The sequence below is a fragment of the Vicugna pacos genome, chromosome 14 (genome assembly GCF_048564905.1).
Source record: "Vicugna pacos chromosome 14, VicPac4, whole genome shotgun sequence".
Lineage (NCBI taxonomy): Eukaryota > Metazoa > Chordata > Mammalia > Artiodactyla > Camelidae > Vicugna > Vicugna pacos.
The window spans coordinates 15,890,636-15,916,364 of NC_133000.1; the positions used below are offsets into that span (position 1 = coordinate 15,890,636).

At 42.3% G+C, this 25,729-nt stretch overlaps 1 protein-coding gene across 13 annotated transcripts in view; it reads left to right on the forward strand.

Moving 5' to 3' along the window:
• RCBTB2 (RCC1 and BTB domain containing protein 2) overlaps window positions 1-25,729 on the forward strand; it is a 99,833-nt gene that overhangs the window by 58,603 nt on the left and 15,501 nt on the right. For 8 of the 13 annotated variants that reach the window (XM_072976235.1, XM_072976236.1, XM_072976233.1 and 5 more), the window contains 13 exons: window positions 339-437; window positions 2,944-3,041; window positions 3,365-3,429; window positions 8,289-8,444; window positions 8,689-8,839; window positions 11,028-11,194; window positions 11,728-11,886; window positions 12,030-12,137; window positions 13,208-13,350; window positions 15,887-15,952; window positions 19,354-19,544; window positions 20,059-20,185; window positions 21,799-21,938. In XM_072976235.1, the coding sequence (XP_072832336.1) occupies window positions 3,388-3,429; window positions 8,289-8,444; window positions 8,689-8,839; window positions 11,028-11,194; window positions 11,728-11,886; window positions 12,030-12,137; window positions 13,208-13,350; window positions 15,887-15,952; window positions 19,354-19,544; window positions 20,059-20,185; window positions 21,799-21,938 (1,450 nt within the window). In that variant the 5' untranslated portion in view covers window positions 339-437; window positions 2,944-3,041; window positions 3,365-3,387. Of the gene's footprint in view, window positions 1-338; window positions 438-2,943; window positions 3,042-3,364; window positions 3,430-7,944; window positions 8,061-8,288; window positions 8,445-8,688; window positions 8,840-11,027; window positions 11,195-11,727; window positions 11,887-12,029; window positions 12,138-13,207; window positions 13,351-15,886; window positions 15,953-19,353; window positions 19,545-20,058; window positions 20,186-21,798; window positions 21,939-25,729 lie in introns of all 13 variants that reach the window. The other 5 variants (XM_072976245.1, XM_072976241.1, XM_072976243.1 and 2 more) reach the window with 5 other exon arrangements.

Consider the following 25,729-nt stretch of genomic DNA (forward strand, 5'->3'; position numbering starts at 1 on the left):
AAATTTTGCTTTTTTCCCATTCTGAATGATTTCCCTTGCATTTTTTAATGTTGAAATATTATAGATTAAACTTTCCTTAGTGTTTTTTCATAAGTTTCAGTGTCCACATTGTTGAAAGCCTCTCCTAAGAGACTTATAAAATATATCTAAATGTTATATTTTATAATACTTATTCTTTTTGTAACTGAGCACCTCCACTGCTGACTTTTTACTAATAAATAGAGCTGACACAATTTGTAACTGTATTTTTCTCAAATACTGACTTGTTAAAGTTGCAAAATAATATATTCTTTTCTGTTTTTCTCTAATAGAATTTATTTATGTATTTACATTTTCAGTCACATTAACCTTACCTTAGAAGACAACTTCTCAAGGATCTAGATGGAACAGGATTAAAGATGACTGAATACTGGGTTCCAGAAATTTAAAACAATCAGGTAACAAACATTTTTGGAGAGAATGTTCCCAACCAGTCAGTACAAAACAAACCTAGCAGCAATGTATACAAGAAAACTTAAATTATCCCTGTAATACAAGGGAGAGTCTTTGGAATTAGTACTGGCTTTAGAATGTATCCTGGCTCTGAGTGACTGTTGGGCTGGTGACTGTTGGTCAACGTATTGAAATATGTCCATTCAACAGAGGCAATGATCATACCCATTTCTTTTTGCTATTATAAAGATTAAATGAGATAATATAAGGCACTGGGTGCCTGGCACAGGGTAACTGCTGACTTTAACTGTTATTATTGTTGCTGTTATTTAGGATAAATGTTTATCCTATCATGAATGTGGTATTCTATAGGCATGCTGTGGATTTTTAAGAAGTATATGTATTACTATAACATTGATATTAATGATAGCTTGGTGAAATTATGACGATAACAGGATGAGATAACTATAATCCTTACATATGTTTCACAAACTATATTCCTCAAGTAGTATAAATTGAGGAAGCTAGTTTTCTCTATTATATTTGTATCACATTGGAATATTGTTAAAAAAAAAAAGCCAACCATTTTTCACAATGCTAGAGATTTTGACTTTTTTTCACAGCACTATATAATAGTGATTAATCATGAATCGTTTTTAAATCTTCAAGGATATTCTGACTAACAAAAATGAAATTATGTTAATCTCATATTTAGTGTTAATTGAATCTTACTGAATGTTACATCTTTGAATATGGTAATTTTCATATGTCATACACATAATTATTTCTTAATCTGATTACTCAAATAAACAGAATGGCCTGTTTTTCACTATTCTAATTTTTAAAGAGTTACAGTACTTAAAATTGATCAAAGAGACTGAAAAGAGCTATTTATTTTTCTCCTTAAAAACCAGAAAGAGGGGAGGAATAGCTCAGTGGTAGAGCACATGCTTACTATATATGACGTCTTGGATTCAATCCCCCAGTATCTCCATTAACAAAAATAAAATTTAAAGTTGAAAAAAAAAACAGGATATGCAGGTGTTTAAAAAAAAAAAAACTAGTAACTAATATGGAGTGGTTTCCAGGGTGTATTGTTATGTGAAAAAAAAAAAGCTGCTTGCAGAAGAGTATATAAAGTATACTATTTTTTGTGTAAGAAGGAATTGGGAAATAAAAACACATACATATATCTGTTTATTTCTGCAAAAAGAAACAGGAAGAATAAACTAGAAACCAGTGAAACTGGTTACCTACAATGGTAGAGGGATGGGTAGGGGGTAAAAAACAAAACAAAACAAAATTCAGGATTACTGTTCAGTGACCTTAACATATTAGCAAGACTTCCCTTCTACCAGGAACAAAGTATCTAAAGTCCAGTGAGGGGCAGTCACTTCTCTAATTTCCCTTTTCCTTCTCTTGTTTGTTTTCTTTTTTGCCTTTGAATTTCCTCCCTCTGCTCTTCTCCTTTCTCTTCTTTCTCATCTTCCCTTTCCTTTCTCGTCTTCCCTGTCCTCTCCTTTAATTTTTTTATTCCAGTAAACTTGGGACAGGTATGGAAAAGTTCTTTAGAGTTAGGATGAGGCAAAAAGAGAAGAATCCCCAATATCGACTGTCTCCAGTCTACAAAAAGCTGTATTCAAAGATGCTTTCAACAAATATCTTGTGTTCTACTCATGTGCTGTGATGGTTATAGCCGTGAGTCGTGGTCCCCTCTTAAAGAGCTTGCAGATTAATAGAGAAGATGGATCACATAGGAATAACTGTGACCTGAAATTATCTTTTCCATATTGGCAACCAAATCAAGTTTTGTAAATTTACAAGTGCGAGAAGTCTGATCATTTTGAAAACAAACAAACGTATCTTTTCCAAACACTACAAATGACTTGTATTAATTGCCATAATTTGAGTAGTAATTATTCTGAATACGTTATTTATTATTCCTTATATTCCGGGAGACCTTTTTATAGCTGAGGAAAACAGCATTTTACCAATATCCTCAAGTGCATAGAAAACATTGATAAGGAACACTGTTAGAAGACTTAGCCTTATTTTGGTTATTGTTTTTATCTATTGTAAGGCTCTAACTGCTTGTAGATAATGTCAGGTAAGATGTTCTGATGTTAGCACTCGAAATATGAGTTGTATTTGAGTAAGTAGAACCCAACCTAATCAGAAATATCAACATTATTAAGCATGATTTCTTTAAATTGCTTTTGGGGGGAGAGAGAATGTGTATTCATATTTATTTTTAGTGATGATATAGGTAACTGTGTAACTTTTGAATCACGGTCCAGACATTCTGCATATTTTCTGATAGGGCTGCTTCTGCTGTTCCACATGCTAGAAGGGAGTCATGGTGCAGATGGTTAATTAAGGCAAGAACATTCAGTGTAGCTACATACTTGTTGGTTGTTGTTTCAGATTTTTTTTTAAGGTCTAAGATAACAAAGCCACATTTGTTCATTCATCCTTTCATCCTTTTCATTCACTCTTTTTTTTTTTCTCCAGCTTAGCAAATCATATACTCCTCCGTGGAGCTGAGAATTGATAAGTCTGCTCTTCACAGTGATTTGGGACTTTCCAATCCCGGGAGAAATTAGCCCAAGGTCTAAAAATTTTTTTTCTTATCAATAGGAAGTCAACTCTGAAATGAAAATTTTCTACTTATTCCCGAATAGATTTAAGAATCTACATTTATCCTGAGATTAGTTTTCCAGACCTCAGTGGGAGGATTCTTGTAAGAGAACAGCAGTTAAAACACCTTTTAGGTTTTATAGCTGTTAACTCCCATGCCTAAAACACAATTCCTTTATCTTCCCTTCACCATATTTGAGCTTAGCTTATTCCTCTGTTAATTAGAAATAATTTTAACCTGCCCAGTTTCCTTCGACATATGGGATCCTGATTTTACCACATACTTTTTCCTCAGGGACTGCACAGGACTGAGTCCATATGGAAGAAGAACTTCCCCTTTTCTATGGAGAAAGTGGCAAGGTTAGAAAAGTTATGCCCTTGAAGCATGCATTTTCTGTTGCATGAAACATACTTTGTCAAACATCTACTGGTCACAGTGTAGTGGCTGAGATGCTGGCAGATTGCTGTTGTTGGGGGTTAGAATGCTGAGAGGGCCAGCAGGGAACTTGGGGATTGTCTGAGGGCTAGAGAAAGGGCTCCTGGAGGCAGTGACGTTTGAGTTGGATGAGGAGTATAGGCCAGCCCTGCTTTCACAGATAACGCTGTCCTGCAAAAGGGTATGAGTTTAATAATATTTGCTCCATTTCCAGAGATTAAAAAAAATTATAAATATCTAATCTTAGATGATGTGTTCTTAATGCATCATAGATATTCTTTAAGTTATTTCATTTCCATCACATCTGAACATTGCAGTCAACCTGCTTAAGTCCAGTCAGCATCCATTTAACATTACAAGTTTCACATCTTTCAGCATGCACATTGATTTCCACCTTGTGTTGATTTTATTAAATTTGCAAAATACCTGGTTTTCACTGTTAACAGCTTAATATTAACTTCCACTGTTAACTTTCATTTTTCTGTTCTCTAGTTTTTAAAAAAATAAAATATGATCAAAATGCAGTAAAAGATGTGAATAATTATACAAAGCCAACATAGGGCACAAAGACAGCAAGGCTTCTAACACGGAACCATGAGACCACCATGTGCTGACTTGAAGTGCTTGTTTCTGAGCCCTTGTAGGAAAGTCCAAAGTAGCTTCCAAAAGCAATGTGTAGAACCTGAAAGCCTTACAGAATGTTCATCAAATTCATGACTTTTTTCTGGGAACACATTTGTAAAATAAAAGAACGGACTCACAGAATTAGCAATGAAATTACTTAATTACGTGGTGTTGTGCTGCCAGGAAATCCTCAGAGGGTGAGGTGCTGGTGGGTGTTTTTTAAGAATTTCTTTTTTTTTTTTCTGCTAGGCATGCCCAACGTGTAATTTTAATTCTATATTTCTATTCCAATTATTGTGTTTTTTAAATTTAATTTTTTTTTTGCAGTAAGGGAGAGGTAATTAGGTATGTTTGTTTTTTTATTATGTATTTTTGATAGAGATGCTGGGGATTGAACCCAGACCTCGTGCATGCTAGGCATATAGCTCTACTATTGAGCTCTACCCTCCCTCACCAATTGCTGTATTTTAAATTGAATTGTGACAACCTAATAATTGTAGTTAAGTGAAGTATCATAATCCAGTTGGTTCTTCATATAGCTGGAGAAGCAGAGTTCAACAGGGAGCACACACTCAGGAATAATAAAATGGTCTCTAATTTTATGGAGATGTATTTCCTTAATTATGTTTTCCTTGAGCTAGTATTAAAATTTCACTGCTTTGCATTTCCCAAACAGATGCCAGCAGAAGATGGGGGAGGTAGACTGGATATGAGCAAGGCAGTGTAAAGGAAAGCTGGCTTGGGGTTACTGCTCGCCTGTGGTGGTGTGTGTGCAGGGAGGAGGGTTGCCTGGGCCAAGCTCAGATTGCACATTCTAGGGACATGATCTTGATGATGTGTATTGCCAAGCTCTCATTCCCTGGGAGTGCTTTTTTCCTATGCAGATCTTCCTATTGCCCACTCTCGGCTCCTGCTCATCCAGTCCCTTACTTAACAGTTGGGCCCAGAGGTAGCTGGTGCCTTCTGCAGAGATGCCTGCTGTCATGTGGGGTGGCTGCGGCATGATTGAGGCCCTACAGGGTGCTGTGTATGGATCCTTGTACTGTATACATACTCTTATAACGTACAGCGTGTATGTACGAGGTATGTATGTATCCTGTATATGTGCACACCGATCCAGTATATACAGTGTCTGTAGCTATATACGCTCATGATGATGCCAGAGAGAAGAATGTATTTTTCTTCTGTGAACAAAGATGCTCAGTTCCTTGAGACTCATATTAAATATTTACTTGAAAAAAGTGTAAACATGTGCATTTCGTAAATTAAGCCATTAGTTCCTAATGAAATAGTTTCCCCACAGATTTAGAAAAATGAATTTTTAATAACTAACCTCCAGTAGCCAGCCTTCTGACAGAGATATAAAAAGCAGTGAATACACACCTCCATTGTACTTAGGTTATATTGTAATTATTTGCTTTCTATTAAATTGTGAGCTCCATGAAGGGAATAATTATGTCTCATTTTTATATCTTAGTATCTGACACTCAATAAATATCCACAGACACCATCATACCCAACATTCTCTCAACGAGTAGCATCCTTTGCCCAGTGTATGACTGCAGGTGACATTACAGACCTCTCCCCTGGAATCCCAGTGGTCAGTAGAGTCATGGCCTGGGTACTGTAGGTTTTGTAGAGGTGGGCCAGGAGGAAAATTGAGAACTCATGATTTGTAGATTAGTGTTAAGGAGCTGATTGGACTTGTGACCTGATTCTGGACATCTGAGAGTCCTGCTTCGGGCTCTGCCGCTTGCTGAGATTGATGCTGTTAGCAGTGACAAGCTGCTTCCTTCTATGTTAGTTTCTGCCCTGACAAACCACCACAGACTGGGTGGCTTAAAACAACAGAAACTTATTCTCTGACAGTTCTGGAGCCTGGAAGTCTGAAATCAAGGTGTCGTCGGGGCCACGCTCTCTGAAGGCTCTGGGGAAGAAGCCTTCCCTCCCTCTTCCAGCTTCTGGTGGTTCCTGGCATTCCTTGGTGTTCCTGAACCTGTCTGGATCACACCAGTCTCTGGCTCCATCTCCACATGGCCGTCTTCACGCTGTGTGTCTTCACGCTGTGCGATAGTTAATTTTATATGTCAACTTGAGTGGCCCCTGGTGCCCAGGTTAAACATTGTCTTTGGGTGTGTCTGTGAGGGTGTTTCCAAATGGGAACAGCACTCAGGAAATGGGTTGCCCTCCCCAGTGTGGGGGGCATCATTCCAGTCTGTTGAGAACCTGAATGGATCAAAAGGCAGAGGAAGGAGGAGTTCATCCCACTTTTCCTGCCTCACTGATTGATCTGGGACATCTCATTTCATCTTCTGCCCTCGGATTGAATTTACATGATTGTCTCCCTTGGTGCTCAGACCTTTGGACTCAAATTGAATATATGCTGTCAGCTTTCCTGGGTCTCCAGTTTGCCAATGGAGATGTAGGACTTCTGAGCTTCCATAATCACGTGAGCCAGTTCGTCATTTTATATGTATGTTTGGTATCTTCACCCAGCTCCTCAGGTTGAAGGCACAAATACCGTTTCCAATCTGTAGAAAGTAAGTAACAAGTCTGATCAGCTTTCTACAAGAACATATTTGCTGGTAAGAATGAATTAATACCTGATGGGAGAGACAGGCCTTAGACAATCCTTTGTTCCTTTAAATTAAGAGTATGGTGATTATTGAGGGAAATGGCCAACTATGCCATTTGATAGGCAAATTGGTTATTTATGCATCTTATTGTAATCATCAAAAGTTTTGAAAGTTGAAAAGTAAGTAAAAATGTTTCCAATATAGCAAATAAGTAAAATTTCTCTTTAAAACAGCTTTATAATGTCCACATTGAATGCTCTAATGGGAGTGCAAGTGCTCATGATCTTAATGTATGCTGTTAGGGATTTGATCCTAACCCCCCCCAAATTCATGTCGAAATCCTAACCATCAAAGGTGATGGTATTAGAGGTGGGACCTTTAAGAGGTGCTTGAGTTATCAGGGTAGAAGCTTCATGAATAGGATTAGTGCTTTATAATAGGTGCTCCGGAGAGACCCCCGGCCCCTCCCACCATGTTTGAACACAGTGAGAAGGCATTGGCTATGGACCGGGAAGGGTGCCCTCATCAGAACATGACTGTGCTGGCACCTTGGCCTTGGACATTCCAGCCTCCAGAACTGTAAGAAATAAACTTTTGTTCATAAGTTGCCCAGTCTGTGGCGTTTTGGTGTAGCAGCCTGAACATAGACTAAGACGCTTAGTTACTTTTGAAGGTAACCTTATTCGGGAAAGGGGTCACTGCAGATGTAATTCGTTTAGTTAAGATGAGGTCATTAGGGTGACCTAATCCAGTAGGACTGATGTCCTTATCAGAAGGGGAGATTTAGACACAGAGACAGACACACATGGGGGAAGATGAAGTGAAGACACAGGGAGAGTACGGCCATCTGCAAGCCAAGGGGAGAGGCCTGAAACAGATCTTTCTGTCACAACCCTTAGAAGAAAGCAAACCAGCTGATACCTTGACTTTGAGCTTCTAGCCTCCAAAACCATGTGAAAGTAAAGTTCTGTTGTTTAAGCTACTCAGTGGTACTATGTTACAGCAGCTGTAGCAATCGAATACACATACTTCCTGGGCGGTTCTTCCTACCAGTCCCCAAACCTGTGTGGGGCGATGAGGGAGCCCACCAGCTCTCACACTGAATGGTTGGGACTGACCCATGAACTGAAACTTCTGAACTTTTCCCTTGGTGTCACTTTCAGTATTATTCCTTCCCAAAAACTTAGGCAGCGGATGAAGTAGCAGTCTCCTCTCAATTTTCCCTGCTTTTACAACCAGCCTAGTTTCCAGAGCTACACTACGACAGAGCCAACACTGACAGTGCTTGCCAGACCTTCAGCTCCCCCCGGAGTTCAGCCTTGGGTGATTCCTGTGTCCTTGAGGAAAATTAGTAGGTGAGGTCTGATTCCATCCAGGCCGCTGGTCCTCGGTTGCGGTGAGAGCAGGACTGAAGCAGCCGCGCTTTCAAAGGCAGTTCCCGCAGCTGTGAGCGGCCTCTCAGAAGTAGTGTGTTCCTCCTCACACCAACTCTGACTCGTCCACAGAAGTGAAAGGGGCAAAGAAAATGCACTTTTTATTAATAATCATATATATATATATATATATTTTTTCCCCCTTTTCAGCCAGTACGGGCTACTCTGTCGTCTTTGAAGATGTTAGATGTGGGCAAGTGGCCAATTTTCTCCCTTTGTTCTGAAGAAGAACTGCAGTTAGTTCGTCAAGCCTGTGTCTTCGGCAGCGCCGGCAACGAAGTTTTATACACTACAGTGAATGATGAGGTGATGTGGACCAAAATGCTCAGCCACTGACATTTTCAGTAATGGATTTGCAGAATTGAAGATCTGGGGGGAACTGAGGAATTAAGGAAGGAATTAAGGTTTTAAAAAAAAAAGCCATGGAGAGTAGATTCTTACCTACTAAATAATGAAGCAGTTTTCCTTTAGGGGGACTGTGCCTGTCTGAATGTGATTACAGGTTTGTCAGAACTAGAGCTGCGTGACCTAACAGCGGCTTCTCCCGCAGGTTTTTGTGCTTGGCACAAACTGCTGTGGCTGTTTGGGATTAGGTGATGTCCAGAGCACCATCGAACCTCGGAGACTGGACTCGTTAAGTGGCAAAAAAATCGCCTGCCTCAGCTACGGGAGTGGCCCGCATGTTGTCCTTGCAACAACAGGTAACCTAGGAGCACAGTGTAGAGTTCTAGCCGTTGCTTTATCTGTTGAGAAACAGGACTAGGACCACACCTTACATTGAGAACATACTTTTTGATTGGGCAAGGCTTTCCGGCTGTCCCCTGTGAACTTGACTATGCTTCAGACAACATGAAATATGAACGTGTCTGAATGTCAAAGGAAGATAATGTAGCACATGGTAGCAGCTACTGGCACTTTGAGTGTAAGAATGACAATGCTATAAACCGAATAAGCCGCTTTTGTTTGTACTTTATAAGTGAGATTATTTTGCCTTAGAATGCTGAACTCACTCTGGACTTTTTGAACTTGAGATTCTCGAGCTGTGAACAGAGAGATTAAAGCTAGATTCTGAGATCTTCCCTGACTCTTAGCGTTCTGTGGTTCTGACGTTAAACAGTGGCTGATGGCTGCAGTTGGTATTAATAGTATAAGGAATTAAATATTCTCATGGCTCTTCCACTTATTCAGACTGATGAGACATTACAATTATAACTTAAGAGTTTTTCTTAAGCTGGGTACTCATTAGTATTATTTACATTGAAAATAAATTTTATAAATACTCTTGTATATTTATTTCACATTTAAAACATAAGTTTTAGGGATTTTTGGTTGCCAGTAGTATCAGACCACTTTTACACTGAAAACAGATAAAAATTCTAGGTACAATATTAAAAATTTTTTTATACAAGCATCAAAACTGATCAGGCAGAAAGGAATTATCAGACCATATTTAAGAGAAAGTATGAATTTAAGAGGGAAGAGGGGACCTTGAAGCTAATTTTGCCTTTAAGGCATCTGCCTATGCACTTAACAGAGCTGTGGTTTGATGTACTCATGAAATGAAGGGGTCACAAGTCAAAGACCTCACACATTAGGCTGGATCACAAAGGGCTACACTCAGGGCAAGTCTAAGGAAGTTCTCCCATCTCTCAGGGACTCAACAGAAAAGTTCCTTGGCTCTGAGCAAAGCAGGGAGAAACAGAAAGAAAGAAAACCTCTCCCTGAGAGGTTGTAACCATGAATTTATATTCCAGTTCCCATCAGATTCATGGTCCATAATCTCAAGCCTTGGAATTTACCAAAGAGGTACCTTTAATTGCCTTAAAGACATGAGACAAAGTTAATGCAGATCCTTTCTAGAGGAAAGCATCTTCATCCCAGGCCCGGGGAAGTATAATGCTTTTGAAAAATAATTGTTCCATGCAATTAATAGCACATAGTCAAAGATAACCAAGGAAACAAGGATCCATGAATGAGAACCAGCAAAAAACATAGCAAAAACTGGCTACTAAATATCAGATATTAAAATTATTAGACACCAATTATAAGATGGCTGTATTCATTGTGTTTGAAGGATTAAGGAATGAACTTGAGGTTACTTGGAGAGATCATAGAAGATTTGAAAGAGAACCAAATAAACAAAGTAATTACCAAAATGAAAAACTCAGTGGACAAGTTTTGCAGCAGTTTAGACACAGCAAAAGAGAAAATTATTAGATTGGAAAATAGAAGAAATTATCTAGAATGTCACACAAAGAGACAATAGGTAGAAAATACAGATGAAAGAAGTATATACTGTGTTACTCCACTTATTTAAAGTTTAAAACCAGGAAAGACTAAATTCTGTTATTCAGAGGGTATATGTGGGGGCTTCTGGGGTGATTATAAGATTATATTTCTTGACTTGAGTGGAAGTAAATGGATGTGCTTTGTAATTATTTACAAAACTGCATATTTTATGAATTTTTATGAACGTGTATTATACTGTACAATAAGTAATATTACAAAGATTTAAAAAATTAACTTGGTGATTATTTCATAGATAAGGAAATTAAGGTCCAGAGACGTTAAATGACCTTACAGTCTTTTGACTTTCAATCTAATGTTTTTTTCCACTACTATTAGCTGCCTTTTCTCTGTTATTTATTAAAAACCTATCTTGCAGCTATTATAATTGCCTGCATTTAAATTTCATCTTGTTGCTTTGAGGTGGAATGTAGTTTAACTTTCCAAATGTCTTCCTTTTCTAGAATGAGTTTGATGGGAATAGGGAAGTTGATTAGCTTTTGCATGTGAAGTTTCAGTTTCCATTTGTGGAAGTGTGCTATATGTATTTTCCCATAATGAATTAGATATTTTGAAATCTGGTTGTGTTTCTTTTTGTTTCAGAAGGAGAAGTCTTTACCTGGGGTCATAATGCGTACAGCCAGCTGGGCAACGGGACAACTAATCATGGTTTAGTGCCCTGTCATATATCTACTAATTTGTCAAACAAGCAAGTTACTGAAGTTGCCTGTGGGTCTTACCATTCTTTGGTGCTAACATCTGATGGAGAGGTGAGAATAGTCAGCATAAATCTCATTGATCGTTAGACAGATTCCTGTAGCAGCCCTGGAAATACAGTCATTTGATTAAAATAACCACCTACCTCAAATTCAGTCTTACTCTTGTTAGCAGTTCATAGTCATGGTCTTCATGTGGTGAAGTGTACCTGTATGTGGTAAGGTTTTCTATAACTGCAACATTTAAAAAGACGTATTGTTACTTCTGTATTGCTTTACTCAAGGGGATTATTGGCAAAAAGAAAAATCCCCAAATGCTGGAAAATATGACGGAGGCCAAGTAGATACTTTTATAAGGATTATATGATATTTGATAGTAATTTTTACTGTTTGTGTAGATAATGCCAGTAACCTAATTTTATAAAGTAAAATTTTGTTGGAAAGAATTCTCTGAAAACTTTTTTGCCCGTGTTGTGAGGATTTATGAACATCAAGCACTTTGAGGGCAAAGATGAGGCACCCCAAGTGCCAATAGAGACACTATAAATATTAGTGTGTTTCATTTATTGATCTCTTCTGTCAAATAGGTGTTTGCCTGGGGTTATAATAACTCCGGGCAGATAGGGTCTGGATCAACAGCTAATCAGCCGATCCCTCGAAGAGTCACTGGCTGCTTACAGAATAAAGTGGTCGTGAACATCGCCTGTGGGCAGATGTGCTCCATGGCAGTGGTGGACACTGGGGAGGTAAGAACATTTTTTCATATGTTGCTTAAAAAACCTCTCTGCCTTATCGGTGTCAGACCAACATGGCACGTTTCTCACAACAGAGACCTTGATTGCATTTTGTCTCATCTTTTGTGGGCATTGAGTCTCTCATTTTCTCTCAGGTCTTCGTCTGGGGTTATAATGGGAATGGGCAGCTGGGACTTGGCAGCGGCGGCAACCAGCCAACCCCCTGCAGAATAGCAGCTTTGCAAGGCATTCGTGTCCAGCGGGTACGCCCACTTTTGGTTTCTATGTGCCTGTTTTTAAGTCTACAGTGTAAAGATATCAGTGTACTGAAAACATAGTTTTCTTAGTGGGATGAAAAGGTTAGCTGCTTGGATATCTTGACTGAAGTAAAGTTAAAGCTCTCTTTCCATGAATTAAGTTGTAGATGTTTATCAGAAAATTTATATTTCCAGGGCACTCTCATAATAGCTGTTGGAATGTAAATTGTTACCATCTTTTCCAAGGAAACTTTGGCCATATGCATCAGGAGTCTTAAAAATATTCATACCTTTTGATCTGGAATTCTACTCTTAGAGTATTATCCTAAGAAAGCAAAGAGAAAGTGACCAAAAGAATTAGTGAAGATACAGCCAAAAGAAAAAAGAAAAAAAAGAAAAAAGAAAAAAATGAATAACAAATAATAGATGAAGTATAATTTATCTAATCAAACATAAAGTTAATGGTTAAATAAGTTACACTAAACTTATAAGGACAGAAATGATGCTTAAAAAGGTTTTTAATGATAGGGAAATAGTGCTATATGTGATGTTAAGTAAAAAGAAAGACACAGGAGTACTTTTACAATATGACTTTTTTTTAAAGTTATCAGTGCATATCTCTATAAATAGAAAAAAATCCTGATCTTGAGATTACTTTCATCATTATACTTTTCAATATTTTTTCACATTGAACTTTCTTATTTAAAAAAAGTTTTACTTTTATAATTAAAAAAAGAAAATAATTCTTAAAAAATAAAAGTGCCTATTTCTTATTCACGTCACACCCCTTGATCTCTGTGAGCATAATGAATGCTAAATTAAAGCTGAATAAACTGGCCTCCTGTCACTGAGGGGCTCCTGCTGGTCTCACAGCACTGTTCACCACGCATGGGACCTAAGCTAGCTCTGGGGGGATGTTGGTTAAATTTATGCTTACCTCTCTGGGCTGCCTCTTCCTCTTTCTTTCCTTTCTTCTTTCCTTCTGTTTTTTTAAAGTTTTGATTCTTAACCTATCTTGTGAAAGCACATTTCCTTTTATCTGCAGGCCTGAGTAGATTTGGTTTTTCTCTTTCCAGGTTGCCTGTGGCTACGCACACACATTAGTATTAACAGATGAAGGTCAAGTGTATGCTTGGGGTGCAAATTCTTACGGCCAGTTGGGCACTGGCAACAAAAGTAACCAGTCCTACCCTACTCCTGTCGTTGTGGAAAAGGACAGGTAATATGTGGATTTTCAAAATAACTTCAGTGTTTTTTACTGATTAAACAAAACTTAGACATGGTACAGAATTGTGGGCTATTTACTGCTAGTATTCAAGAATATTCTTGAACAAGAGCACTCATTCCTTTTTGAAATTGGCTTACGAATCGTTGGGGAGGTTGAGTGTGTGTTAAATGTTCTGTTTCCACGTGCCCGCGTTGCACCTGTACCTCCCGCAGCTTCTCCGCACCAGCTGCAATGACTAAGCCTCTGACAGCTCTTCCGCATTATCCCACTTGCTCAGACATGACCTTTCCCCTCATTCTCGTTGTCTTCTATTTTATAGTCTTAAGAGGAAGATGATGAAACAACAATGAAAATGAAGAACCAAATGGTCATTTTCAGCCCTCTTGACTTTCATTTGAGGATTATGAACCTGGCTACTTTTACTGAACCTACATTAAATTGGTTAACAAACCTTCCCCCGCCCCCAGATCTTACAGTAAGACCCTGGACCCCTAAGAATGAGGGAGGAGGAAAGATAATGAAATGGCCAGGCCATTTTCGGTTCTTTAAAAGGTAGTTCAGAGCTACTTAGTAAAAAGAGAAGACGATCTTGAGGCCTTGAATGGTCACAAAAATGCCTCCGGCTAGCCAGTCCAGTCAGTGGGGACATTCAGTATTTAGACAAAACAGCAAAGAAGTGTTAAAGGATCAAACAGAGGTAACATGTAAAAACAAGCTGTCTGTATGGCATTTTACCATTTTTCTGGTGCTGCCACCCTTAACATAAACTTGAACTCATCTGTCCTTGAACTCACAGAACCCACTGCCATCTGACCACCAGCAAGCCACCCCACCTTGTGCTCCTGGTCCCGGCCGTCCCAGCATGAGTGCCGGGTTTTCTGACTCTGGTCACGCCGGGCCACTCGGGCTATAGTGGGGAAAGCAAGAGAGGCAGAGAAACAGGGCCCAGAAGTTATGTGAGTGTCAGGTCCTTACCTGGCACTTGGGAGCTAGCATTGCTTTCTGTCTTTTTAAAAAACTTCTTAACTTAAAAAATTATTTTTAAATTAGATCTGTAAAACAAGTGGAAACAGTTAAATACTTGCACACTCGACGTTGTCCACGTAAACGTGATTTGGGCTACAAGTGTCAAAGATGAGTGTTTTGCATGCGATGTTCCTGCTTTCTCAGTTTTCCATGCTTGAATTTCACATGGTAACTTCTGAGCTTGCAGGCCCCGTCACACGAACAAGGCGAGGGAGGAACCTGTGAGTTTGCTGGGACTTGTCCTGCACCTGCCCGCCCTTTTCAGTGACTGACACTTTGCAGACACGTTATGACTTCTCTCTCAGGAACTCCTGACTCTTGGGGCCATTTACGGGGAAGCTTAGCTGAAGAGAGAGAATGGGATGGAACTTGGGGCGGGGTGGATCGTCAGGTCTTGGTTACCTGTTCGCAGAAGTTGAAAGTGCAAACCTGCCTACATTGGATTATTTGCTCAAACAACAATGCAAGGGAAACCTGATTAAACATTTTTCTCATAGAGGTCTGTTTATGATGAAGGATGCTAACATGTGTTAGCAATCTATGTTCACACAGAAGTGATTTTAATAATTAAAGTGCTTCTCCAACCCAGTCATTCCCAATCTTTCTGAATTCTCAGTACTTCGATTTACCAGCATTTGTGTCTTTATTCTTTTTTTAAATTATTTTTAATAAGACAAAAAGGAATTTATTAAAAATTAGCTAAATCTAATACAGTACATACAAGTCACTAAAGTAAAATATAATAAAAAAGAGCTGACATCTTGCAAAGATTATAGAAAACTTCTATTGTTATCCTTCTTAATTCCCTCTGAGTAATTTTTTAGATATGATACAATGAGAATAAGTTATTATTCTTTTACTTTTTATGTCATTTGGAATAACATTTCGTGTCTTTATTCTTAAAGTGCCATAAAAGCATGTTTTAAGTTCAGTCGATTTAAAACTAACTCTGCCTTGCATTTTTGTGAATCCTGTGGCCTCTTGTGGTTATTAATAGTGTTGGCCTCTTACAGAAGCAAGATTGGGAATCACTGCTCTGAATCTTATTGCCACGATTTCTTCTCCACTATTCTGCTTCCTCACAGAGTAGCTTTTCCCCCTTGTTTTCTGTTTTGCATCCTTTCTCACTCTCTGCTATTTTGTTTCTAGTACTTCTCAGCCATTCAGCTGTGGGGTTGTCGTGGGTCATTTGGTCGACGTGACAAAACCTATTCATGATGAACGCATAGTAAATTTTTTCCCCATTAAGAATAGCTACAAAATAAAGTGGGAAGGAAATATGCCAGACATCCTGACAGTAAAGGTTAGCTCGTGTTTATAGTCAGCGTCTGTTACATGTATGACCGGAAAATCTGAGCTTCAGAATTTGCTTCTTGGTATGAATCAGATATATGGACAGATGACCTGAGGCAAAGGCAAGGCGCCTGCCTTGGCAGATGCTTGAGTCCCAAGCCGAGACCTGAAGGTTCCCTCTAAACTTTCTCCGCTCTCCTTCCTATAGCAGCCGCTGCGGTCAGCCACGCCTGTGCCCCACCCCTGCCTTTCCGTGTGGCGCTAGGTGCTCCAGGTAAACACCCCAGGCCGTGCTCAGGGGGGGCCAGCCTTCCTAGCTTTTCTGCATCCTAACCCCTGGCTGTGGAAGCAGTTCCCGCCTCCTGTAATGGCAAAGGCTGCTCCCCTCTCCTGGAGGTTAATGGGTAAATGTTTCAGAAGTGAATGTAGGAACGAGGTTATCCTGATTTTCTGATGTTGGGTAGTTTAGCACAGGAGGCTATGATTGTGCTCCAGTCAGTTACATTTCTTATAGAACATTATCAGGGAAAAGAGAGGCTGTCACTGTCAGTGGTCTCCCAAAGTGTACAAAAGGTACTCAAAAAATCCAAAAGTCCTTGCCTAGTAGGTCACTGTGGAAGTGCTTAGATATGTTAAGAACAAGAGCAGTTAATGAATGTTTATCTGAACACTGTTGGGCTATTCCAACCTCCCCCGCCTCCGGAGAATACCAGATTGCTTATAGCTAAAGCGGGTGAAATGTAGAAGGCCCTTTCTTCTTTAAAATGTGCTTCGCGCTCTGTGTTGAGCCCCGTCCTGCCATCAGACCTGCACTGCGGCCCCCGCTCGGCACTGCTGGCTGGTGTTTTCTTAGACTCCCACTCGGCCCATGTCTGACTCCTCTCCCTCCTCCCAGTGATACCTGTGGCCACCCTGATTCTTTCTTGGCCTCGTGGCTCGGACGTGACATCTGCACTCCTATCAGCCTTCCCCAGCTCGCTTTCTAGACTGTTCCATCTCTTCCTTCAGTCTCTTGCACACAATTGCCAGATTAATCTAAGAACACCATTTTCATTACTTCCTGGCCCTGTTTACAGAGCTGTTTCCCATTTGTCACATGAGCTCAAATCCACACTCAGCCTTGAATTTAAGACCGACGCCACTGTTCCTAGTGAACCTCATGCTCTCTGCTCCCCAAGGTGCCTCTCTGTCGCAGTTGGGTCCTCTTGGTGTTGTACCCTGTCTGGTCTTGCTGGTTCCGTCCTGTGTTCTTTCCACATTTGCACATGCTTTTCTCTCTGCCTCAGATGCTCTTACTCCATTTCTTTGACAAATCCAAAGCCAGCATGGCCCAGGTTATGAAATACTCCCCAAGGAGTCGCCAGGGAAGATGTTCCTTTACTCACCAGAGCACTGTAGTCGCCACTGCCATACTGTGATGGTTATTTGGACTTGGTTTGTAATTTCACAGATGACTTCCCTCTTGAGCTAAATCGTGAGCTCCTCAGGGCAGGCCCCAGGTTCCTGCAGCTGGTAAACATTTTCATCACAGGAAGAAACTGTTTTTGAATGTTCGCTGTGCTACCTCCCTTGTTTCATTTGCTTTTCACCACAAGCCTGTGAGATGATGGCTTTTTTGTATTCTGCCCCCCCTTTTGTTTTAAAGATGATATAACAGATAATGAGTTTAAGTAACTTGCCTCTATGGGTTACTGGCTGACTCCCAGCCTATGAGTAGTAGTAGTAGTAATAATGGGAAGAGACCTGTACTGTTACGGTGCAATTTGTGCACCATGCGTTGTGCTTGGTGCTTAACGTTCTGTCATTACATTCTCATGTGCTAGCCTTGCATTGCGACGAAACTGAGGCTCCTGGAGGCTGAGGGACTTATGTGCGGTCACACAGCCTAGTAACAGGGCTGTAATCCAGACCTGAGTCTGCTGGACTCCATGCCCAGACCCTCTCCTACAGGACGTCAGAGCCTCTTCTCTAGTGCTCTTGGGTTCTCAAGAGCTGAGAGCTGCCCTCTGATAAATCAGTGAAATTATTTGAGCCACACGTGAAAATGTATCTCAGCCTCCTGAGGCAAGCCACCACCGCAGCCTCCGGGTAGTATGAGGACCAGCTCCCTCCACGAATGGGAAACGTCTAATTAAAACAGGTCATGGAGGAATATCTCCACCTTTCAGTTGCTAGCCTCGGTCAGTGGGGCTTTATTCAACCTTCAGCTACTCTGTGTTATTTAGTCAGTAAAATGACTTACAAATTGTCTTTAGTAAGACACCATATTGGGTGCTTAGGATGAGAGAAATAATGCAGGGAGCTGGCCTGCCAGGAACCTGAAATCTAGCTGAATAGGTGAGACATACACACTTGAAAAGATGAACAGGGCCAGGTGGGAGAGGTGTGGACAGGATGTGCTGCAAGAGATCGCGTACGGTGGGGTTGTTTGATCTGGGCCTTGAGAGGATTTCTAAGGCAGAGAGAAAGGAAGAGCATTCCTGAACAAGGACTTGGTGCATAATGACACTGAGGCACAGTGAGGACATCTGTTTGCTGGAACATAGGATGTGTGGACAAAGGTGACTCGAAAGAAAGCTGGACATAGATAGAAGCCAAATTAAGGAAGGCCTTAAGGTCACGTGTCTGGATTTTATCTTATGGGATGTCAATAAATATTTGAAAGTATTGATGAGAATGGTGTTTCCAGAGGATTATTAATCTGCTAACATCGTGCAGTTTGGGTCAGAAGAGAGAGAAATTCTAAGGCAGGGAGACCTAGGAGGCTGTTACATTAGTTGAGATATGGGATGTCCCTGACCAGGCTGTGACAAATGGGAGACATTACAAAAAAGAATTTCTGTTACTTGTCAACTGGATGTTCTGAAGAAAGCAGTAAGTGAGGAGGGAGAAGTCAGAGATGACCCTGAAATTGTAAGCCCGAGTCACTGAGGAGGCTGGTGCCCATGGTCTGCTGTGGCAAAATCAAGATGGTGACCTCAGTTGGGATAAAATAGTTTACTGTCATCTTTGAATCTGTGTAGTGACTTATTCTTAGAGAAAATAATCATTTTCAAATCAATAAGTCAGTGTTTTCTGTTAGGAAGTATTCTGAGAACTACTTGCCTGTCAATCATGAACTTTTGAACTGGGGTCTAACATATGGTTGATCCCAGAAAACTACTCCTTTGGGTTCCAGGTGGTACAGCTCAGTGAGTCAGAACCACTGTATTTACTGTTTGCATTGTGAGTTGGGGTGACCCACAGCATGCTCCATTGAACCCTAAAATTGGTGATGTTTTGATGAAAAGATTTATTGACCCTGGATCACGATAGCCCCAGTTTTTTTGATCTACTTGAGTAAGTAATGCTTTAAGAAAAAAATTTAATCACCTTTTTTGTTTTGTTTTGTTTTTGGTCCCTTCTCTCTTGGATTGCACTTGAATTTCAAAACAGGACGGTACATATTATAGGCCTACTGGCTAGAAGTGGTACCAAGCAGATCTTCATGATGTAAAAGTGCCAGTGAAAGAGCTTAAATGTAAAGAACTGTTTGGTGCCTGAAAATGTAGAAGCTTAGGTGTCTAAGTCTTGTTTTGTTGTTTTTTTAAAATCAGTTAAACCTAAGGGAAGAAAAATCAACTTGTTTCTTCTCCCTGTTCTCCGTGTTTACTTGGTGTGTGTTTGTGAACCTAGAATTATAGAGGTTGCGGCCTGCCACTCTGCCCACACGTCTGCCGCCAAGACGCAGGGAGGGCACGTGTACATGTGGGGCCAGTGCCGGGGCCAGTCGGTGACCCTGCCCCACCTCACCCACTTCTCCTGCACCGACGACGTGTTTGCCTGCTTCGCCACGCCCGCCGTCACGTGGCGCCTCCTGTCCGTGGGTGAGCTGGTCACTGTCCATTTGGGTGATAGCTGAGAACTAGGAGAAGTCTGGTGCTTTTATTTCGATAGTAAGGACTATGTTAAGTGCAATATCAGATAATTTATTTCCCTCTGATGGACTCCTGTGAAAGGGATCTAATTTGATTGATTCATTTTTCAAAAAAGTGTCAGAAACCAGCACCGTATACTAAATGAAAAGTAGTTTTGATTGCTTTTTACTGTGATTGGGAAACTATCTTTTATTTTTAGCAAGTATATTTACTCACACATTCAAAAAATTTTGTTTAGTAAGGTGGTTTGGGACTTCAGTTGTTTCACCAGGTTTACAAGCAGATGTGTGGGAGGTTCTTACACTTAATGATGGCCACAGCCAGAATCCGTATGGGTTTTGTGGGGAAGAAGCACGGTTGATTGGTTATTTGGGGGACCTGGTGTTTTCACGAGTGTCAGCAGAGCGGTGCTGTATATCCCGGCCGGCATGTGTGTTAGAAAACGTGGGTGTTGCTCCCTTAGAACCCGACGACCACCTCACAGTGGCTGAGTCCCTGAAGAGGGAATTTGACAACCCCAGCACCGCAGACCTGAAGTTTCTGGTGGATGGAAAGTACATTTATGCACATAAAGTCCTTCTCAAAATTAGGTAAGGAATTATTTATTTTGAGAGTTGAAATAAATATGTTTATTATTTTCTAGTTCCAAGGAACTATGTTAGGCACTTCAGTGATTATGATTGCCCTTGTGAGTGGCCAGTGCAGTGGGGGAAACACAGGGTACATGAAACAAGAAGTAACAGGCCATTGCAATGAGTAGGGAGTGGCTCAGGGCCAACCTACTGTCAGCTTCCTTAGAGACTTTACAGATGGCCTGTCCTCCTTGGCGCCGGGGGGCCGCCACCAGTGGGGAGCGTGTTATGAGCACTTCAGGGACCGCTTGGATGTACGTGAACTTCTGTGCTAGGAGCTGAGTTCGGCCCACGACAGTCACTCTCCTTAATCAGCTATGGGACACGGAACGTTTAGCTGCTTGGAAAAGAGAAGAGCAACAGGGCTGAGGTAAAGCTAAAAGGGATTTTGAAAAATCACAGTTATTGATGTATTTAAAATGTTCAGTTTGAGGAGTTTTGACATTGGTATACTCTTGTGAAACCACTGCCCCAAATCAGGACACAGAACGTTTCTGTCGCCCCTCAGAGATCCCTCAGGCCCCCGCCCTGGGCCAGCACTGATCTTCTTTCTGTCACTGTAGAACGGTCAGCATTTTCTAGAAGCTTATGTAAATGGAATTCACAGTATGTATTCTTTTCTGCCTGGCTTCTTAACGTAATGATTTTGAGATTCATTTTGTTGTTGTGTAACAGATACTGAAATCCTGCTGCAGTGAATCACAAACTCAACAGGGCATTTTAGTCTCCAGCTCACCTCTTAGTAAGGTCGGGCTGTGCGGCACTCGTTCACCCTCGCTGTAGCCCATGACCCCGCATAGAAGCGCAGGGAGGTTAGGGCTTGCTAGAGCTGCTGTAGCAGAGTTCGGCGGACGGGTTGGTTTCAACAGCAGAAATTTATTCTCTCAAGGTTCTGGAGGCTAGAAGTTCAAGGTTAGAGTGTTCGCAGGATGGGTTCTTTGTGAGAGATCTGAGGAAGAATCTGTTCATGCCTCTGTCGCAGCTTCTGGTGGCATGCTGGCCATCTTTGGCGTCCCTTGGCTGATGGCAGCATAACTCCAGTCTTCACATGGCATTCACTCCAAATTCCTCCTTTTCATAAGGACACCGGTCAGGTTGGATTAGGGACCACCCTCTTTTAACTTGATTACCTCTGTAAAGACCCTTTCTCCAAATACTATTATATTCTGAGGTTAGGACTTCAACATATGAATTTTGGAGATACAGTTCGACCCATAACAGGAGGTGAAGAAACAAAATTACTCAGTTATTAAAAATAAACCCACCCAATTTCTGTAAATGCTGTTCTGTGGACATGGTGTGGGAGGGACCCCTGGGAGGCCGGGCAGGGGAGGCAGCCGCCCCATAGCAGGTGAGCGTTTGCAGCCTCGTGTAGTCAACAGGCGTTTGCAGCCGTCCAGGCAGCAGAGGAAGTGAGGGGCCCAGGCCAGGACGTGAAGGTGTGCGGTGCTGGGTTTTTCCTTCCTTCTCGTCAGCTGTTTCCTCTTTAACCCCCTGAGCACATGCTCCTCGGGGGGGTCATCTGCTGTTGCCTAGAAGCTGGGACCTGACATGCTTCTTTCTTCCTCCAGGTGTGAGCATTTTCGTTCTTCGTTGGACGACAGTGAGGATGAGATTGTAGAAATGAGTGAATTTTCGTATCCTGTTTACCGGGCCTTCCTGGAGTACCTGTACACGGACAGCATCAGCCTGTCTCCCGAGGAGGCAGTAGGTAATTGCCACCAGACTTGACCAAGAGATTGGCCTAGAAGTGGCTTCTGTAGCACCTCAAGGAAGTCGCTGTGAGGGGAATCACAGAAGCGGTTCTTTTTTTGTGTGTTGAACCCAACTCCTTCCCTTTGCTCCTACTTCATACAGAGGTTGACTGGAAAGAAAAATAAGGGATGGGTGATTATCACACTACCTGCACCGCTGAGCGGGTGCCATTCTCCCTTGATTACTCGACGCTGTACGAGACTTTTTAGCTACCTCACTCGCTGCCCTCAAGATACTTGCATTATAAAACCGATAAAATGCACTTAGTAAGAAGCCCTGCTGGTCTCCGTAACTGAATGTCCCTTGGGGACAGGCGGGGCTGTGATGCATTCTGTCTTGAAGGTAGTGGGGCCTTCCCTGCGTCTGGGGCTTACTGACGGTGAGACAGCAGCGCAGGGTGAAAAACATACTAAGTTTCGGTTTACAGCTGTCAGCAGTATTGTCGGCCAGTGGGACAGAAGAATTACGAGTTGCCTCTATAAGGAGCTAACGAAAGCGCTCAACCCTTAAATTTTTAAATTAAATATTCATTTTACATGTATAAATTCAGTAATACTTTTTACCAGATCAGCATTTAATTTTCCTGAGCTAAACAAAAATCTGATTGCTGAGGTTTTATAGTTTTCCTTCCTTTCTTCTGCAAATGCTTGCGAGTCCAGGGCCCACTGTGCGCCACAGCTCCCCTTGGCATCTGCGAACGGATGGCCGAGGCCTTGCCCCTGTGGAGCTGCTGCTCAGGGGAGGGAGGCCAGCCTGAAACAAATAAATAAAATCAGTGAGTCAGGAGGTCAGAGAAGGCTCCATGAGTATGTGCGCTGAGCAGGGAGCTGGGGGAAGAGCATTCCAGTGCAGAGGAACAGTGCGAGGGTCTGAGACAGGAACACGTGTATGGGGTGGAGGAGGACGAGGAAGGCCCGGGTGGTTGGAGTGAGAGTTGGGAGGAATTGGGGCCAGGAAGCTGGATCTGGGCAGGACCAGGCACACCCTCGGAGGCCCCGGTGAAGGGCCCAAGTCTTCTGTTCAGTGTGATGGAAAGCCTTGGGAGGTTTTGAGCATTTGGGTTGCATTATGTAGGATTTGCTTTATCTCTAACAGTAAAATGAAAAAAGGAAGTGGCTTAAACAAGATAGTTTCTCTCTGTGTCACCAGGATGCAGCTCAGGGCATTCCTATGTGTGGCCCCGCACTCATGTCCAAGACCACGTTTGCATTGCAGGCAACAGGATGGAGGGAGGGACAGTGACCGGTGGGGGAGGGGGAGCAAAGAGCACATCCCAGTGTCTGTTAAGGAAGTCCCACTTCTCTTAAGCACGGACCAGAGATGACCACAGCCATAACCCAGCTGCACAGGAAGTTGGGAAAGTGGTCGTTTCCAGATGGCCATGCCCAGCTGAGTACTCTGCGATTTTGGAGCACGTTGGTTTGTGTGTATATGGAGAAGGTGAGGGGCAGCAAGCAGCTTCTGTCCTAGGAGTGAGGTGATTTGTTTTTAAAAGATCAGTAACTATCATGGCTCAGGTATAAGGTGATGGTGCCCTGGGTGGGGTGGGCTAGCAGCAGAGGTGGTGAAAAGACGGCAGCTTCTGGATATCAGTCAAAGACAGAACTGATGGGATTTGTTGGCAGATGGGATGTGGGCAGTGAGGGAAAGAGAAGAGGATGACTGCTCTGACTCACTAAGATGAGGAAGATGGAGAGCACCAGGTTTTGCTCTTGAGTTTGAAAGTCAGAGTTTGAGCTGCTTTCCAGACATCTGTGTGGCAGTTTTTTAATAGGCTCACCCCTAACACTTGCAGGGCCCCAGGCAAGAGTCTACATTCTGTATGTCTAAAAATTTGAAGTTATATATCAAGCTAGAAAGCTTCAGATAAACTATGTTAAATACCTTAAAAAATATGCTTCCATTAAGAACTGATAGATCAGGTTTGAGTTTGAGCTGGAGTTCATGGTGGGACGCAGTGGCCCAGGAAGGACAGGCTCTGGCCTCCAGCTTGCAGCCGCCGTCTTTCTTTACCCACCACCAGCTACATCCTGCATCACAAGGGGTGTGTGGGCATCCATCCCAGCCTGCTTGTCCAAGCTCCATCCACCCCACCCGGCCATCCTTAAGGGCTGGGGGTCTGCACATGGATGATACGGTCTGGAGGGCAGGAAACATCTATGTATGTGGCCTCGGGACCAATTAGGCAGAGAATCCCAGGTTCCCAGGTGCCCAAAGTGTGGTCTAGGAGGGGGCACGTGGCTCCTTGGCCACCCTGTGGGGAGTGGTGCACCTGTAGGAGGAACAGAGCTGGGCCCTCTTGGGCAGAGACTCAGGGCAGTACATGTGAGTACATGACATATATGAGTCTGATGCTCGGAGTGTGTGGGGCTGTTGATGTGAATTTGGGAGTTGTTGAGAGCTGACCCAAAACGATCAGTCCATTCACAACTCTCAGAATTTCAAAAAATTTCAGTTTCCTCCAGCAGGCCATGGGCCTTTCTTTTATAATTTTGCTAATTGTTATGTTATAATGAAAGCAAATTCCCAACAAATTCTACCACATGTATAAAATTTATTAGCAGATAGATATAAAAACAGTTAATGTGGTGAGGTTGATGAGGTCCTGGCTTTCTGTCCCTTGGGCCCTCTGTGTAGTATCTTGAAGTAAGCGGGACAGTATTGCAGTGTCAGGATGCAGCTAGCCTTTTGATCAGGTAGCAGCCAGGACTGAATTAGACCCAGGAATGTAGCCCCAGGAAGTCGGACTGCTGAGTCTCAGGTGCTCCAGCCCCATTCACGTGGGGCCAGAAGGGACCACTTCAATGTCTCTAGCAAAACCACGCATCTTGAAAGAAGAGCTTTCAAACGCTAGCCGACCCTTCCTGATTGGAGTGCTTCATAGTATCCCCTGGGGTGGATTAAAATGAACTTACACATGTGAATCACTCTATGTGGGGTTATTTGAAAGCAGATGACAGATAATATAACAGGAATCATCAGTGCTTATAGACAGTGTTTAAAACTGTGGGGCAGGGGATCATTTAGGGAAATAAGTTGAGGTAATAATCTGCATATTGAACCCTGTGGCATTCAGACACTTGGAAGTCAGGAGAAAGGGTCCAGCCAAGAGACTGAAGAGTAACTGACGAAGGAAGAAAACATGGGCAAGTAACAAGGCATTTCAAGAAGGGGAGCATCCTCACCCCCTCAAATTCTGTGTAAACCTTGAGTAAGATGAAACTGGAGGATAGCCTGTGGACTGGGCCCCGTGGGAGCCGTTAGTGACAGTCACAGGTGTGGTGTCAGGGAGCGGAGGGGATGGGCTTCTGCCTGTGCGGCAGGAGGTGAGAATGGCAGGTGGCAAAACAGAGGCAGCGGATAGAGACGGCTCTCCTGGGAGGGAGGCTAGCCCCAGAGAGGAGCAGACAGGTAGGGTCCCGGGAGGCAGACGTGTGTCCCCGAAAGGCATTTTCCTTTTCAAGATGGGCAGTGTTAGAGCACGTTGAATGCCACTGGGGAAGATGTTGATCACGACTGGAGGAGCATTTCTGGGGAAAAGACTACAGCCGTGTTCACTCTGCTCCTGTCTCCCCACAGCCACTTGTCTGTGTGCCGCACTGGCTCAGGGCAGCTGCATTCGCAGGTGGAGCCGCACACTCAGGCGCCAGGCAGCCTGTCTTTGTCTCCGCAGCCCTTCACTGGGGATTCTGTCTGTGCAGGGTCGCCTCCGACGGGCTGACTTTAGATCAGGATGCTGCGATCACT